Consider the following 15,485-nt stretch of genomic DNA (forward strand, 5'->3'; position numbering starts at 1 on the left):
TCAGAAGCGACCTGGCCGTCACGAATGACAGCTCAACGAAGTGGACTTATCGCCACGTGGAAATGTGGCGCAGCCAAATCACTTTAAACGCGTGGTGACGTCGATTCTAAATGTGGAGGGGAAAACTGGAGGACCCGGAGAAAAAATCCACGCGACCACGGGGAGAGAGAGACACGGCAAACTCCACTGACACAGCAAGCGTCAGGGTCGGGATTGAACCCACGACCTCCTGCATACCAGGCAAGGTTATTAACATTTATTTAAGCCACCGTGGCGCCCCAAAGAAATATAAAAAGCCCTGAAAAATAAGTTGCGTCTATGAGCCGGGATTTGAATGAGCCGAGGGAGTCGGCGGAGGAGCGAACGTCCGAAGGAAGCGAATCCCACGACGAGTGAAGGAGCGGCCACCCATCGTCGCACAGACGTGACCTCGGCGCGTGCACACACATACAGGGCTGGGTGGGCATTGTGGGTACAGCAGAGGTCGCGACCGGGTACCCGATATCTGTACCCTACCCGATACCCGGCTACCCATATCCATCCGGGTACGGGTACCCGTTTGCGACCCTGGTGCGGCCGGGTACGGGTACGGAATCAAAACCCGTTTGCGACCTCTGTCGCACAGAGACGTGACCTCGGCGCACACACACACACACACAGGGCTGGGTGGGCATTGTGGGTACAGGAAGTGCTGGGTTATGGGGAGCGCTGTGGCGGTGTGGTGCCCCCAGGGGGCGCTGCGATTTCCGTGGTGGCTACAGGGAGAGGGGCGCCAGGCCGTGCTGCTGCAGCGTGCGCTTGTGCTTGGCGTGGAGCAGCGCCACGCGGGGCTCCCACGCGGCCTTCGCCGTGTCCAGGCGAGACACGAGGGAGTCCAGCGCCGCCTGTACCGCCACACCGGGGCGGTGGGACAGGGGTGGGGGACACACAACAACAACAACAGGTTGTCGCGGTGGCGAGATGTTAGCTACCTCGCACGCTATACAGGAGGTCGTGGGTTTAAACACAACCCTGACGCCTGTAGCAGAATCAGATTTATTTTTTATACTCCAGAAGGAATCTGATTAGCTGTAAAGCTCTTATTTTCACAATGTTCAGTAGGGGAATGGGGTAAGAACGTTTCAACGACAAACAGTGACAAAAACACAATAGTAGTGCAGAGTACAAGACAGGCATCAGGGTCGGGATCGAACCCCTGACCTCCTGCATAGCAGGCGAGGAAGATGAGATCACACCACCGAGGCGCTGCCGCTTTAGTCAGTAAATATCATCCTCAACACTCTAACGTTTGAGACATACACGTCTAAGGGCCTCCTCTATCTGTGTTGGGTCAGGGCTTTCGAACAGCACTGAGCTTGGCTCCGCGCCCACGAGTTGTTGACTCGTCAGCAAAATCTGGCGCGTTACAAATAAATGCCGTCATCATTCTCTCTTCCCGTGGTCCGCGTGGATTTCTCTCGGGGACCTCCGGTTTTCCCCTCCGCACTGAGAATCATCATCGCCCACGCGTTTCGAGTCAAGTTCAAGTTCATGTATTAGGTGTAGCCCTGTGAGCCAGTCGGCTCTTGAATCGGGTGCAACCGCAACAAACAAAAACATGAACAAAAAACATCTTCAAGTGAATATGTGACTAAGTGCAAACAGAAAATCCAAGAAAAGACAGCAAAATATTGCAGAAAAAGCACCGTACACAAAAATGTGCAAAAATCCCAGTGGGATGCAAGTCAAACAACAACAACCACAAGACAAACATGGCCAAACCAAAAAACTGATCGAAAATGACCAAAATAAAGCCATAAAAGCAATGAAACAGTGAAGGTCATAGGAACTGTGACCGAATTTTCACAATAAACGACGTAAACAACATGTACCACCAAACTCTGCAGCCATAGCTGGCTGCATGAGTCGGAGTATCAACAGTCATTTGGCTTCTGCTATCAATGTCCACGTGATGATGATGATGATGATTGTGGTGTTTCTGAAAAGGAGAAAAATCGGCTCTTACCTGCTAAAATGTAATTAGTTTAGTTAACCAATGTTCGAAGGCCCCCTTCATTATTTCAGTATTTGGCTACTGCTATGGATGTCCACGTGATGATCGGCCACTTCGGTGAGCTATCGTTTGCGGGCAGGTCGCTTCTGAAAAAGACCTACACAGCTGAGTGTACGAGTGAGTGTGTGTGTATGAGTGAGTGTGTGTGTATGAGTGAGTGTATATGAGTGAGTGTGAGTGAGTGTGTATGAGTGTGTGAGTGTGTATGAGTGAGTGTGTGTGTATGAGTGAGTGTATATGAGTGAGTGTGAGTGAGTGTGTACGAGTGAGTGGTTCTCACGTGGAAAGCTCTCTCGTACTCCTCCTCCATGAGTTCCATTTTGTCCTGGAGCTCCGTCTGCAGCAGCAGCTTCTCCCGGGAGAGTTTCTCTCGCTCCGCGCGCTCCTCCCTCACACTACGTTGACTCTCCTCTATCTCACACACACGTGTATACACACACACACGTGTATACACACACACACACGTGTATACACACACACACGTGTATACACACACACACGTGTATACACACACACGTGTATACACACACACACGTGTATACACACACACACGTGTATACACACACACACGTGTATACAAAGACAAAGATCCCCCGTATAGCCTTAACAGACTGTAGGGACAAGTGCTGTTAGCGAGCACCTATGAAGGCCGGCACGGTACACGAGGGGGTGGGTGGACAGCACCACGCCCGACCGCCTTTGTCTCCCCAGTGGCGATGTTTACACACCGCACCAGGTACTCATTTAAGGCTGAGTCGACCTAGGGGAGGCCCAGGACCGGTTCAGATAATCGTCACTGGTGTTAGCCGTGAGCGGGAATCGAACCCGGGTCGCCAGGTTCGTAGCGCAGCGCGCTAACCGCTACACTACCGCTCCCCGTGTATACACACACACACGTGTATACACACACACACAAATAAGGCAAAGATCCCCCATGTAGCCTTAACAGACTGTTGGGGGCAAGTGCTGTTAGCGAGCACCACCTATGACAGGCCGGCATGGCACACCAGGGCATGGTGTTGTCAGCACTATGCCCGGCCGCCTTTGTCTCCCCAGTGGCGATGTTTTACACAGGGTATTCATTGAAGGACCGGCTCAGATTATCTACCGCTGATGTTGGCCACGAGTCGGACTTTAACTCGGCTTTGCTGGGTTTGAAGCGCAGTGCGCTAACCGCTGCGCCACCGCTCCCCACACAGAGACCCGCACATGTGCACTCCGGCATGTTGCCCAAGGGGTGGTTGAGTGTGTGAGCGATTCCGCTTGTGAATGACTGAGCGAGCGTGTTGGAATCTCACTCGGAGTTGCCGGGTTTGATGTGCAGTGCGCTAACGGCTGCGCCACCGCTCCCCACACAGAGGCACAAAGATCCCCCGTGTAGCCTTAACAGACTGCTGGGGCAAGTGCTGTTCGCGAGCACCTTTGAAGGCCGGAACGGCGCACAAGGGGGTGGGTGACCAGCACCACACCCTTTGTCTCCCCAGTGGCGATGTTTTTTTTTTAATACACCGCACCAGGCACTCATTTGAGGCTGAGTCGACCTAGGAGAGGCCCAGATAATCGCCACCGGTGTTGGCCGTGAGCGGAAATCGAACTCGGGGTCGCCGGGTTGGTAGCGCAGCGTAGCGCTGACCACTGCGCTCCACAGAGGCACACGGGTACACGTGCACAGGGCATGTTGGTGCCGGGGGTGGTTGATTGTGTGAGTGATTCCGCGTGTGAATGACTGAGCGGGCGTGCTGCGTGGGTGTGCGTTGGTGAGTAACGATGCTGACTCCGCTGGTCATTATTTGACGTTCCTGCTGACGCCGGCGAGAGTGGCCGCGGCTGCTGTTGCAAGTGCGGCTGCCGCTACTGCGGTGGCTGGGAGATGTTACCCGCCTCGCCTGGTCTACAGGAGGTCGTGGGTTCGATCCTGACCTCGACGCCTGCTGCTGTATATTTGGAGTTTGCGTGTCTCTCTCTCTCATCTCATCATCACGGTGGCTAGGAGATGTTGACTACCTCGCCTGGTCTACAGGAGGTCGTGGGTTCGATCCTGACCCCGACGCCTGCTGCTGTATATTTGGAGTTTGAATGTCTCTCCCTCTCTCTCCCCGTGATTTTTCTCCGGGTCCTCCGGTTTTTCCCTCCACATTTAGAATCGACATCGACATTTCCACCGCTGGTTTAGAGTTCATTTGAGCAGAAAATATCCGACTCTTTCTGACTTCTGCTGCCGCTGCCGTGGGTGTTACCGCTGGCGATGAATCTGCTGATGCTGCTACTGTTGCTGCTACTAACGTTGACAACAATGCTCCCACTGCCAGTGTTACTGTTCGCGCAGCGAACGTGGTTTCCACCCCTTCTCCTGGAGCCTGTGACGACGGCAGAGGTCGCAACCGGGTATCCGATACCCGTACCCTACCCGATACCCGGCTACCCGTACCCGGCTGGGTACGGGTACGGGTACGGGTACCCGTTTGCGACCCTGGTGCGGCCGGGTACGGGTAGGCCGTGAGTCACTGATGAGTAACCGTTTGTCACTCATTTCGGGTAGGGTACGGGTAGGGAACGGCTACCCGTACCCGGCCGGGTACGGGTACGGGTACCCATTTGCGACCCTGGTGCGGCCGGGTACGGGTAAGGAATCAAAACCCGTTTGCGACCTCTTGACGACGGTGATGAGGATGACGACGACGATGGTACCACCACTGTTTAAACTGAACTATTAAACACTTTTTGTTATTTTACCAGGCAAGGCCCCACTGAGTTGCATTGCTCGTTTTCAGAAGCGACGTTGGCCATCGCAAACGATAGCTCAAGGAAGTTGCCGGCTCATCATCGCGTGGAAATCTCTTGCAGCTAAATACCACGAACGCGCGATGCTGATTCCGAATGTGGAGAGAAAAACGGGACGGCCGGGTGAAAAATCCACATGACCACGGGGAGGGAAACATGCAAACTCCAAATGTACAGACATCGAACCTACGACCTCTTGTATACCAGGGGAGGTAGTTAACATCTCACCACTGGAACTCATAAATCATTATTATTAAAATGCCACCATTATCCTGGCATCGTCAGCATCAGGATGGAACCCACGACCTCCTGTATACCAGGTGAAGTAGTTAACATCTCGCCATTGTGGCAACAGTAAATGATTGCCATTAAAATTCCACCATGAACCTGGCATCGTCGAGGTCGGCTTCGAACCGACGACCTTCTGTATACCGGGCGAGGTATTTAACATCTCACCACCGTGGTGCAGTGTATCGCTGTGGGATTTTTGCACACAGCGTTGGTGTACGGTGCTTTTTCTGGAAGAATTAGCTATTTTTCGATTTAAAGCTTTCGTGACTGCAGGGATTCATCTTCTTGGTTCTTTCAGTAAAGTCACGTAGAAGGGAAATAATAGAATAATAAAAATAAAACATAATAAAATACAATTCTCACGACGTTTCGGCCACAACGCAAGCAGCCGTCCTCAGCTGAAGAACAGGGCTGTCGGAAAGACAGCGTCCGAATAAACACCACCAAGCTTGGCAGCGTATATTTAAGCTGGGTTAGAGGAGGAGAGCGCCTTGACAAAGGAATTTACATTATTATTTCCCTTCTACATGACTTTACCGAAAGAACCAAGAAGATGAATTTGCTATTTGTTCCTGGATTTTTCTGTTTGCACATATTCACTTTAAGTTGTTTTCTTGTTCATGTTTTTGTTTCTTGTTTGTTGCGGTTGCACCCGATTCAAGAGCCGAATAGCTCACAGGGCTACACCAAATAAATGAAAAATTAAATTAAATTAAATGTGTCCGATTACCCAGCTGGCTCTGCAGGTACTGCACGTCCGACTCCAGCTGCCGCACGCGTAGAGACAGGTCGCCGTGCATCGTCTTGTACTGACGCGTCAGCTCTGTCGGTGAGACGCACAAACGCACGGCGGCAGAGGTCGCAACCGGGTACCCAATACCCGTACCCTACCCGATACCCGGCTACCCGTACCCGGTTGGGTACGGGTAGCCGTTTGCGACCCTGGTGCGGCCGGGTACGGGTAGGCCGTGAGTCACTGGTGTTATGCAGTCTATTCTTAGTCTCAAGCCTCACCTTACCATATTAATAATAAGTATGCGGCCCTTGCCCCACCACCTTCTCCAACCATTATATAAACGCAGTGGTAACTCCTGCAATCTCTCATTTACTTGATACAGCTGTCGTGGCTGTGACGGTACCACCTGAAGACGGAAGCTTGTGTTGCCTCCGAAACGTCGTGATTTTTATTTTTATTTTATTTTACTTTTTAATGTTTTTACCTACGTGACTTTACCGAAAAAACCTAAGAATATGAATCATTGCAGTCACGAAAGCTTCAAATCTAGAATTGGTGAGTAACCGTTTGTCACTCATTTTCGGTAGGGTACGGGTAGGCCGTGAGTCACTGGTGAGTAACCGTTTGTCACTCATTTCGGGTAGGGTACGGGTAGGATACGGCTACCTGTACCCGGCCGGGTACGGGTACGGGTACCCATTTGCGACCCTGGTGCGGCCGGGTACGGGTACGGGTAAGGAATCAAAACCCGTTTGCGACCTCTGCACGGCGGTGACACAGCACACAGCGGCGGTGGTGGTGCGGCAGGATGTGCCGTGAAGCTCATAAAGTCTTGCGCGTAACCTCGGTGTGACCGGGCAATGGCTCGGTGAGACAATGATCAGTCTCGTGCTTCAACTCAGCCTTGTTGCGCTACAGGGTAGCGATTAAGTGTCGTGTGATGTAGTGTAGATTGACGAAGTGTGACTTTGCATGGAGTGCAGTACAGACCAGAACTGACTGCATCCTCTTCCTCTTTCTTCTCCTCCAGTTCCGTCTCCAATTGCGTTGCTTTGCCTCTCCACGTCTCCCTCCCAAACTCAGCTCTCCTACAACCCTCCCTCTGCAATGCTGGAACAACAACAGCAACAACAACAACAGCAGCACTGATGGCAGTAATGCGACACGGTGGCTAGGAGATGTTAACTCCCTCGCCTGGTATACAGGAGGTCGTGGATTCGATCCCGACCCTGACGCCTGCTGTACATTTGGAGTTTGCGGTGTGTGTATCTCTCTCTCTCCTCGTTGTCGCGTGGAATTTTCTCCGGGTCCTCCGGCTTTCCCCTCCACATTTAGCATCAACATCACCGCACGTTCAGCGTATAATGTGAGGTTATATCTGGGTCGTTGATGGATTACAACTCGTCACGATGATTGGCTCTGCCGGTCCTGGTCCATAGCCAATGGGGGGAAGCCTAGGGGCGTGGCCCTGATGTAATGGAAAGGTGACAGCTGTAAGTAGAGGATTGGTTCTGCTGGCTTTGGCCACAGCCAATGGGGAGACGAGTCAGGGGCGTGGTCCCGGGAGCCTACGATGGAGTCTGGAATATTCCATAGAGGCTAACCGGGATTGGTGGAAACGTACCACATGACCCGGATATTAAATAGGGGTGGAGACGAACGACACGTGGTCAGAACTGGAACGAACGGAGGAGGAGGCCACGCGAGAACGGGGGTCCAAGTTGCCACGTGGCTGCGCGTCTCTCTCTCTCTATCTATCCCTCTCACGCTTCCTGTCAGCAGCGTGAAGGAATGCTGTAATGAAAAGTGAATAAAGACCGGATTCCAGAAGTCGCTTCAACGACCTTTATTACAAGCGTATATGGCTGCCGTAAATTTCCACGTGACGATAAGCCCACTTCGTTGAGCTGTCATTTGGTAAAATAAATAGTTTCGTTTTACAGATATGGTGGCCGTGCCAAGCATGGGCGCAACACTGAGGCTACGTGGCGAGGATGTTCATGGCTTGCTGTTGGGAGGTAAAGCCGGACGAAGGTATACGCACGTGTTCCGTCGTACACACGCGCGCGTTCACGCGTGTCGGCGCAGCGTTCATGAACATGAACAGGCGTCGCGTGGCGCTTTGTGTGTGTGTTGGGTGATTTGTTTCCCTTTCTCGGACTTATCCTATCGTGTTGTTGTATTGTGTTTGTTGTTGTCACTGTCTTACCCCGTGCCCAGACTGGACATCTGTGAATACGAGCTTGATAGCTCATCGGATTTTGCCAGTATGAATAAAATATTCTGATTTCAGGCGCACTTCTGTGGCCGTCTGGAACGCTCTTGCTGGCGATGTTATGAAGCCACTTGGAGCTATGGCACTTCTAAATCATCTCGATTGAAAGCTCATTTCTTTAGAACTGCTTTTCCTGTTTAGTTTGTTGCCCTTCCCCCGAATATCCGAAGAGCGCGGCTGGCGACGTACGGTGCGAGACAAGGTCGACACACACAGACACACCAGTGGCAAAATATAGTAGTAGGTTTTTACCCTTTAAACTGGTACAAAACTGACACCTTTATACAAGGTATCATGTTTGCAATAACCACAACACAAGTAGTCAAAATGCAAACAAAAAGAAACAACTCTGATAATGATAATAATATGCACTGTCCTTGAAGTTGATTGGTCCACACCCGAGACAGCTTTTCTTAGAGCCTAGTCTCCATTGGTGTTGGACCAGATGACACCAAAAGGCGTACAACTCAAAAACAGTGCACTATCAGAGTATTGAGAGCTCGGGGTAAGCATTTACACTATGAGACCTCCTTTACCAGTGGCAAAATATAGTAGTAGTTTTTACCCTTTAAACTGGTACAAAACTGACACCTTTATACAAGGCATCATGTTTGCAATAACCACAACACAAGCATTTTGACTACTTGTGTTGTGGTTATTGCAAACATGATGCCTTGTATAAAGGTGTCAGTTTTGTACCAGTTTAAAGGGTAAAAACCTACTACTACACACAGACACGTCGTTATAAACATTCTCCGTTACATCTGATGTCTCGATGGGAATTTCCCAAGTGTCCGATGGACTGAACGCGTTTCCAAAGGCGGACGGGGGCTGCCGTGTCGTCATCCTTACCCAGATGGTCTTTCAAAATCTCCACCTCCCGTCGCGAACGTTCAAACTTCTCCTCGGTGGGATCTGCAACCGAACCACACCACACGGTCTCAGTGTCCGGGTCCACACTGCAACGTGTGATGAGATGTTAACTACCCCGCCTCGTATAGAAGAGGTCACGGGTTCGATCCCGACCCTGACTGACGAAGCCTGTATATTGGATTTTTCTCCGGCTTTTCACCCTCCACATTTAGAATCAACGTCAGGCGTTTTGGAGCCATTTGGCTGCTGTAAATGTCCACGCGATAATACGCCACCTCGTTGAGCTATTATTTGTGATCGCCAGTTCGCTTCTGACAAAGAGCTATACACTGTGGCTCAGTGGGCCTCACCTGGTGAAATAAAAATAGTTTAAGTTTAGTTTAAGTTTCACACCATTGGTACCCTCGTTTGCCAGTAAAAAATATGATAATTGTTTTTTTACCCTTTTATCTGGCAACAAAACTGACACCTTTTTTACGATGAGTCATGTTTGCATAGACCACAATACCTGCAGTCATAATGCAAACAAACAGGACCCTGCGGGGTGGGCTGGTAGGAATAATACTAATACCGGTACAGGGATATCGACCGCACACACACGCACACGCGCACACACGCGCATAAACGTACACACGCACACACACACGCACACACACCGCACGCACACACACATACATGCACGCACGCACACGCGCATAAACGTACACACGCACACACACCGCACGCACACACACATACATGCACGCGCACACACGCGCATAAACGTACACACGCACACACACACGCACACACACCGCACGCACACACACATACATGCACGCACGCACACGCGCATAAACGTACACACGCACACACACACACCGCACGCACACACACATACATGCACGCGCACACACGCGCATAAACGTACACACGCACACACACCGCACGCACACACACATACATGCACGCACGCACACGCACACGTAATGAAGTTGTGTTGCTACGCTTCCAGTTCGCCGTGAATAACGATCCGAAGCCCAATAGCGCCCATTCATCACGCCGCTCGAGTGGGCCGGACACGCACACACGCACGCACACACACGCACACAGTCACACATATACACACACGCACGCACACACGCACACACAGACACGCACACACACGCGCATACACACGCACACACACGCACGCACGCAAACACACACGCACACACACACACACGCGCAGGGGGAGCGGGCGGCCATCTTGTCGGACGGACGGACGGACAAACGGTCGGACGATATAATCTATTGGTGGTCTGGTCCACTTCGTTCCTACCAGTAAAAACATAACTCTGATAATGTATGCACTGTCCTTGAAGTTGATTGGTCCACACCCGAGACAGCTTTCCTTAGAGCCTAGTCTCACATGGGTTGGACCAGATGACGCCAAAAGGCGCACAACTCAAAGACAATGCACCATCAGAGTATGAGAGCTCGGGGTAAGCATTTACTCCATTGGTACCTCATTTGCCAGTAAAATATATGATAATTGGTGTTTTACCCTTCTATCTGGCAACAAAACTGACACCTATTTACCAATTGCCTGTATACTCTGATAGTGCGCTGTTTTTGAGTTGTACGCCTTTTGGCGTCATCTGGTCCAACACCAATGGAGACTAGGCTCTAAGAAAAGCTGTCTCGTGTGTGGACCAATCAACTTCAAGGACAGTGCATATCATTATCATCATCAGAGTTGTTTCTTTTTGTTTGCATTTTGACTGCTTGTGTTGTGGTTATTGCAAACATGATGCCTTGTATAAAGGTGTCAGTTTTTGTACCAGTTGAAAGGGTAAAAACCTATTACTAGGGTGGAGAGGGAACCAGGTGTAGAGGGACCCCTGAACCCTGGGAGTTGTGTACCCTTATGTGTTAGATTGTAACAGCTCTAATAAACCTTTGGCAAAAGCACCTAAACCTTACCTGCGTCTCTGAGTGCGTCCTGGGAACTCCTCAACATACATACATAGCACGGCTCACTAAGTACGGTGCGAAAGAAGTTCAGCAAATATAGTTCGATACTACTATACACGATACACTACTTCAAATCTAGATTCATAGTTCACTAAGTACGGTGCGAAAAAAGTTCAGCATACATACATGTTACGATTCGCTAAGTACTGTTCGAAAAAACTTAAACATACATACATGTCACAGTTCACTAAGTACGGTGCGAAAAAAGTTTAACATACATATCACGATTCACATAAATTGAACACCGAATCATAATTAATCGTAAATAAACCTGATGTCTTCTCATTCTTCTTCTTCTTGCCCTTTCCCCCCCTTTCCCTTTTTCTTCTTGGGCGGCATTATTTTAAACGGGGGGACAAAGTTAAAGAAATCTCACGGCCACCAAATTAATAAAATTAAAGAGACGCAGAAAGGCTGCAGATTGCAATGACTAGGCCCGAGGCGTCGCTGCGTTGCCACGGGCGACCGCAGCCAAATCTCGCGATAACTCAAGCGGGGGGGGCGGGAGGGGCGAAAACAACGCGGCAAGTCTCGCGAGATTTCACGCGAGATTCTTAGGCTTCAGTTGTAGCATAGCTAATTGTTGCATAGGGGCCGTTCATAAATGACGTCACGCACCTGGGGGGGGGTCAGACATTTGTGACGAGGAGGAGGGGTTAGTAATGTGACGTCACATCAAAATGCGCAACTTAAAATAAATATAGACAACACGTTCTACTTAATTAAATAGACTTTTTAATAAATGTTTTCTCCTACAACATTATAGTGCAGCGCCACATTAAATACGCACTACAATGACAATAGTTTAAAGCGATTTGAAGCGTGTTTTATTTTAAAAATGGAAATATGGTTTTAGGGAAGGGGGCAGAGCTGTGTGACGTCATATTTGAGGGGTGACGTCATATTTGAGGGGGGTCTGACTTTTTGTGACGTTGTGTGACGAGGGGGGGGGTCAAAATTCGCCCAAAATTGCGTGACGTCATTTATGGACGGCCCCTAAAAAAATCGTGTAGTGCTATAAAGGGTCCTGTAGTGCTAGAAAGGAGCCTTAATGTGGCGCTGATGTTGTAGGAGTGCTGTTATAACAATTAGTGTTGTTAAAATGTTTATATATTTATTTAAAGTTGTGCATTTTGATATGACGTCACATTTATCAAACACCCTCCCCCCATCGTCACACATCGTCACAAATGTCTGACCCCCCCCCCTAGGTGCGTGACGTCATTTATGGACGGCCCCATAGCACTACAGGCTTCAATGCAATTTTTTATAATTGGATATCACTTTGAGCCCTAAGAAATATAATTTACATGATAAGCCCCGCCTACATGGTGACGTCATAAAACATCTCCCGCTAATTAGCCGTCAGCGCCGCCCATTAACTAATGACGTCACGTAAAGGTTGCGCCGACACGATGACGTCACTTGGCAAATAAACACCCCCCTCCCCCCCATCGGTTTTGGAAAAAATTCCGCCCCAACGCAATGACGTCACTAGACGCGATGACGTCACTAAATACGCGATGATCTCTTTTGGTCACACGATGACGTCACTAGACACGCGAAGGCGTCACTTTACACACGATGACGTCATGTAGAACTGCCACCCCCCCCCCAAAAAATAACAGACGATGACGCAATCACCGACCAGCTCCCTGACGAACGCACGTGGCGTGACGTCTCGCTACGGCGGCCCGCTCGTGACGAGTGGGGTTTTTTTTCTTTCCGAAAAGCGATTTTAATATAGCGGTGCCCACATCTCCATATTTAGTATATAAAAGGCAAAGTTATGAATATGTGTGTCTGTTCAAAATGTTTAGGGTATTTCCCGACATGCAACAAACTTGAAATTTTCCATGTGGGTACTTTCCAGACTGTACATCATGCAAAAATTATAAAAATAGACTTGTTTTTGTTGGGGGGGGGAGGGAGCTCAATAATGCAAATATTTTTTGCACGCCAGGTGAGCTGTGACGTCGCCTCTGTCACGTGACCCGCGCACGTGGAAGCGTAACGCATTGTGGTGTAGTGGTTAGCGCGCCGCGCTACGAACCCTGCGACCCGAGTTCGATTCCCGCTCACGGCCACCACCGGTGACGATTATTTGAACCGGTCCCTGGGCCTCCCCTAGGTCGACTCGGCCTCAAACGAGTAACTGGTGTGGTGTGTGAACATCGCCACTAGGGAGACAAAGGCGGCCGGGCGTGGTGAATCCAAGCCCCGGGTAGTAAAGCTAGTCTATTACTAAGGCATTTAGAAATACTGTACCGTAGTTATTTTTCAATAAACAAATGACTCAGTGCTGCTGCTTTCGCTAAGTTGTCCCCAACTGAAGAAGGACGCTTGTGTTGTGCCCGAAACGTCGTCATTTAATTTACTTAAAATGTTTTACCTACGTGACTTTACCGAAAAAAAAACACAGCATGAATCCTTGCAGTCACGAAAACTTCAAATCTAGAAGAAAAAGGTTTCAGTTTTGTTGCCAGAAAAAAAGGGGGGAAAAAAAACTATTATTATACCTGTATTTCGATTTAAAGCTTTCGTGACTGCAGGGATTCATCTTCTTGGTTCTTTCGGTAAAGTCATCAAGTAGAATGGAAATAATAAAATAATAAAAAGTCACGTAGAATGGAAATAATAAAAATACAACAATAAAATGTTGTATTTTTATTATTTCCATTCTACGTAATAAAAGATGTCTTATTTTTATTATTTTATTATTTCCATTCTACGTGACTTAGAATGGAAATAATAAAAAATAAAACGTATTTTATTACGTTTTATTTTTTATTATTTCCATTCTACGTGACTTTACCGAAAGAACCAAGAAGATACACCTGTATTCTTTAACAGGGAAATTCAGGGCCATAAGGAGTACAGTTTCAATTCGAGCAAAACATGTTTTTATTTTTCACGCTTTCATTTAACCCACTTCGTCTGTTGTATCCTCAAAAAAGAAATATTTTAACTCAATTTTCACACACTTGCCAATGTGCTATCGACTGCAAACTTAGGTATAGGTATGTCATACTGATAACAACACGATATTCTATCATAAAAAATGGTGGTGGTTCAAGTTAATTTATTAGGTATAGCCCTGTGAGCCATTCGGCTCTTGAATCGGGTGCAACCGCAACAAACAAAAAATAAAAACATGAACAAAAAACATCTTAAAGTGACTATGTGACTGAGTGCAAACAGAAAAAAATCACCGTACACCAACGCTGTGTGCAAAAATCCCAGTGGGATGCAAGTCAAACAAACAACAACAACCACAAGACAACTTAGATTAAGGCCATCAGTCTAACTCTGTATTACCACAAACAAACATGGCCAAACCAGTACACTTTTCGAAATCACCAAAATAAAGCCATGAAAGCAATGAAACAGTGATCATAGGAACTGTGACGGAATTTTCACAATAAACGGCATAAACAACATGTACTACCAAAACCCTGCAGCCATAGCTGGCTGCATGAGTATTATAATTCTAGATTTGAAGCTTTCGTGACTGCAAGGATTCATATTCTTAAGTTTTTTCGGTAAAGTCACCATGTAGGTAAAACATCAAAATGCACCTTTAAGATCAGCACACTGGTACAGACAGGTGTGTGGTCACGTGAGTCTATAGGGGTACAATCCATGGGTGTTCCGTTAACTCCACCGATGATTATGGACGCGCTACGAATTGCATTGAGACCCGGACTGGCTGCTACAATTCGTCTGGAAATCCAAAGGAAAAGCGAATTTCACTTCCGAATCGATTTGTCGATTCGCTTTTTCATTTGCAACCCGACGAGTCGAATCGATTCCTTGCGAAACGGAACGTTGACGGGCGCGCGATGCGCTCGTCGTGTTACTCGATTCTATCGATTCCAGTATAAATCGATTCCTCTCGTGACGCTGTATTATCGGGGAGTGGGGAATCGTTAGTTTTATATAAAAAAAAATGCCCGATAAATCGATTCCGTAATTGTACCACGTGGAATCGCTTCGCCTGTTAAGAATTTACATTGTGATACTGGGGTGAAGGGGATGTGTGGAGAAAATCGATTCAATTTAAACCGTGTCGGCGGTTTTCAGAATCGATTCGGAAGTGCAAGTCGGGGGAGGGGGGCTGGAAGGCGGTGTGGTGGGCAGAGAATCGATTTTATTTTAATCGTGTTGACGGTTTCTCAAATCGATTCGGAAGTGCAAGTGTGGGTGGGGGGCGGCGTGGGTGAGAGAATCGATTCGGGTGGTTCCGGGGGCAGAGAATCGATTCTATTTCATCCGTGTTGTTGAATTTTTCAGAATCGATTCGTAAGTGCAAATGGGGGGATGGGGGGGGGGTTTGGAGGGAATCGATTCCACTTGAGTCGTGTTGCCGATTAGTAGAATCGATTCGTCGTTGCAAGTGGGGGGGTTGGTGGGGGGTGATTCCGTGAAGGCGGAACTGGGCGCGGAAGGGCTCAGACGGGGAGCGACGCGGGGGGAGACGA

At 48.8% G+C, this 15,485-nt stretch overlaps 1 protein-coding gene across 1 annotated transcript; it reads right to left on the bottom strand.

The window, feature by feature from the left end:
- Positions 1–242: 242 nt before the first annotated feature.
- LOC144737145 (dynein regulatory complex protein 12-like) lies at positions 243–11,474 on the bottom strand. The gene is given in 7 exon segments (XM_078619854.1): positions 243–884; positions 2,334–2,464; positions 5,856–5,948; positions 6,852–6,971; positions 8,989–9,051; positions 11,276–11,315; positions 11,317–11,474. Coding segments are annotated over 7 exon segments (603 nt in total). The 5' UTR covers positions 11,344–11,474; the 3' UTR covers positions 243–755.
- Between the last annotated feature and the right edge of the window lie 4,011 nt (positions 11,475–15,485).

The sequence above is a fragment of the Lampetra planeri genome, chromosome 65 (assembly GCF_965212315.1).
Source record: "Lampetra planeri chromosome 65, kcLamPlan1.2.h2, whole genome shotgun sequence".
Taxonomy (NCBI): Eukaryota; Metazoa; Chordata; class Hyperoartia; order Petromyzontiformes; family Petromyzontidae; genus Lampetra; species Lampetra planeri.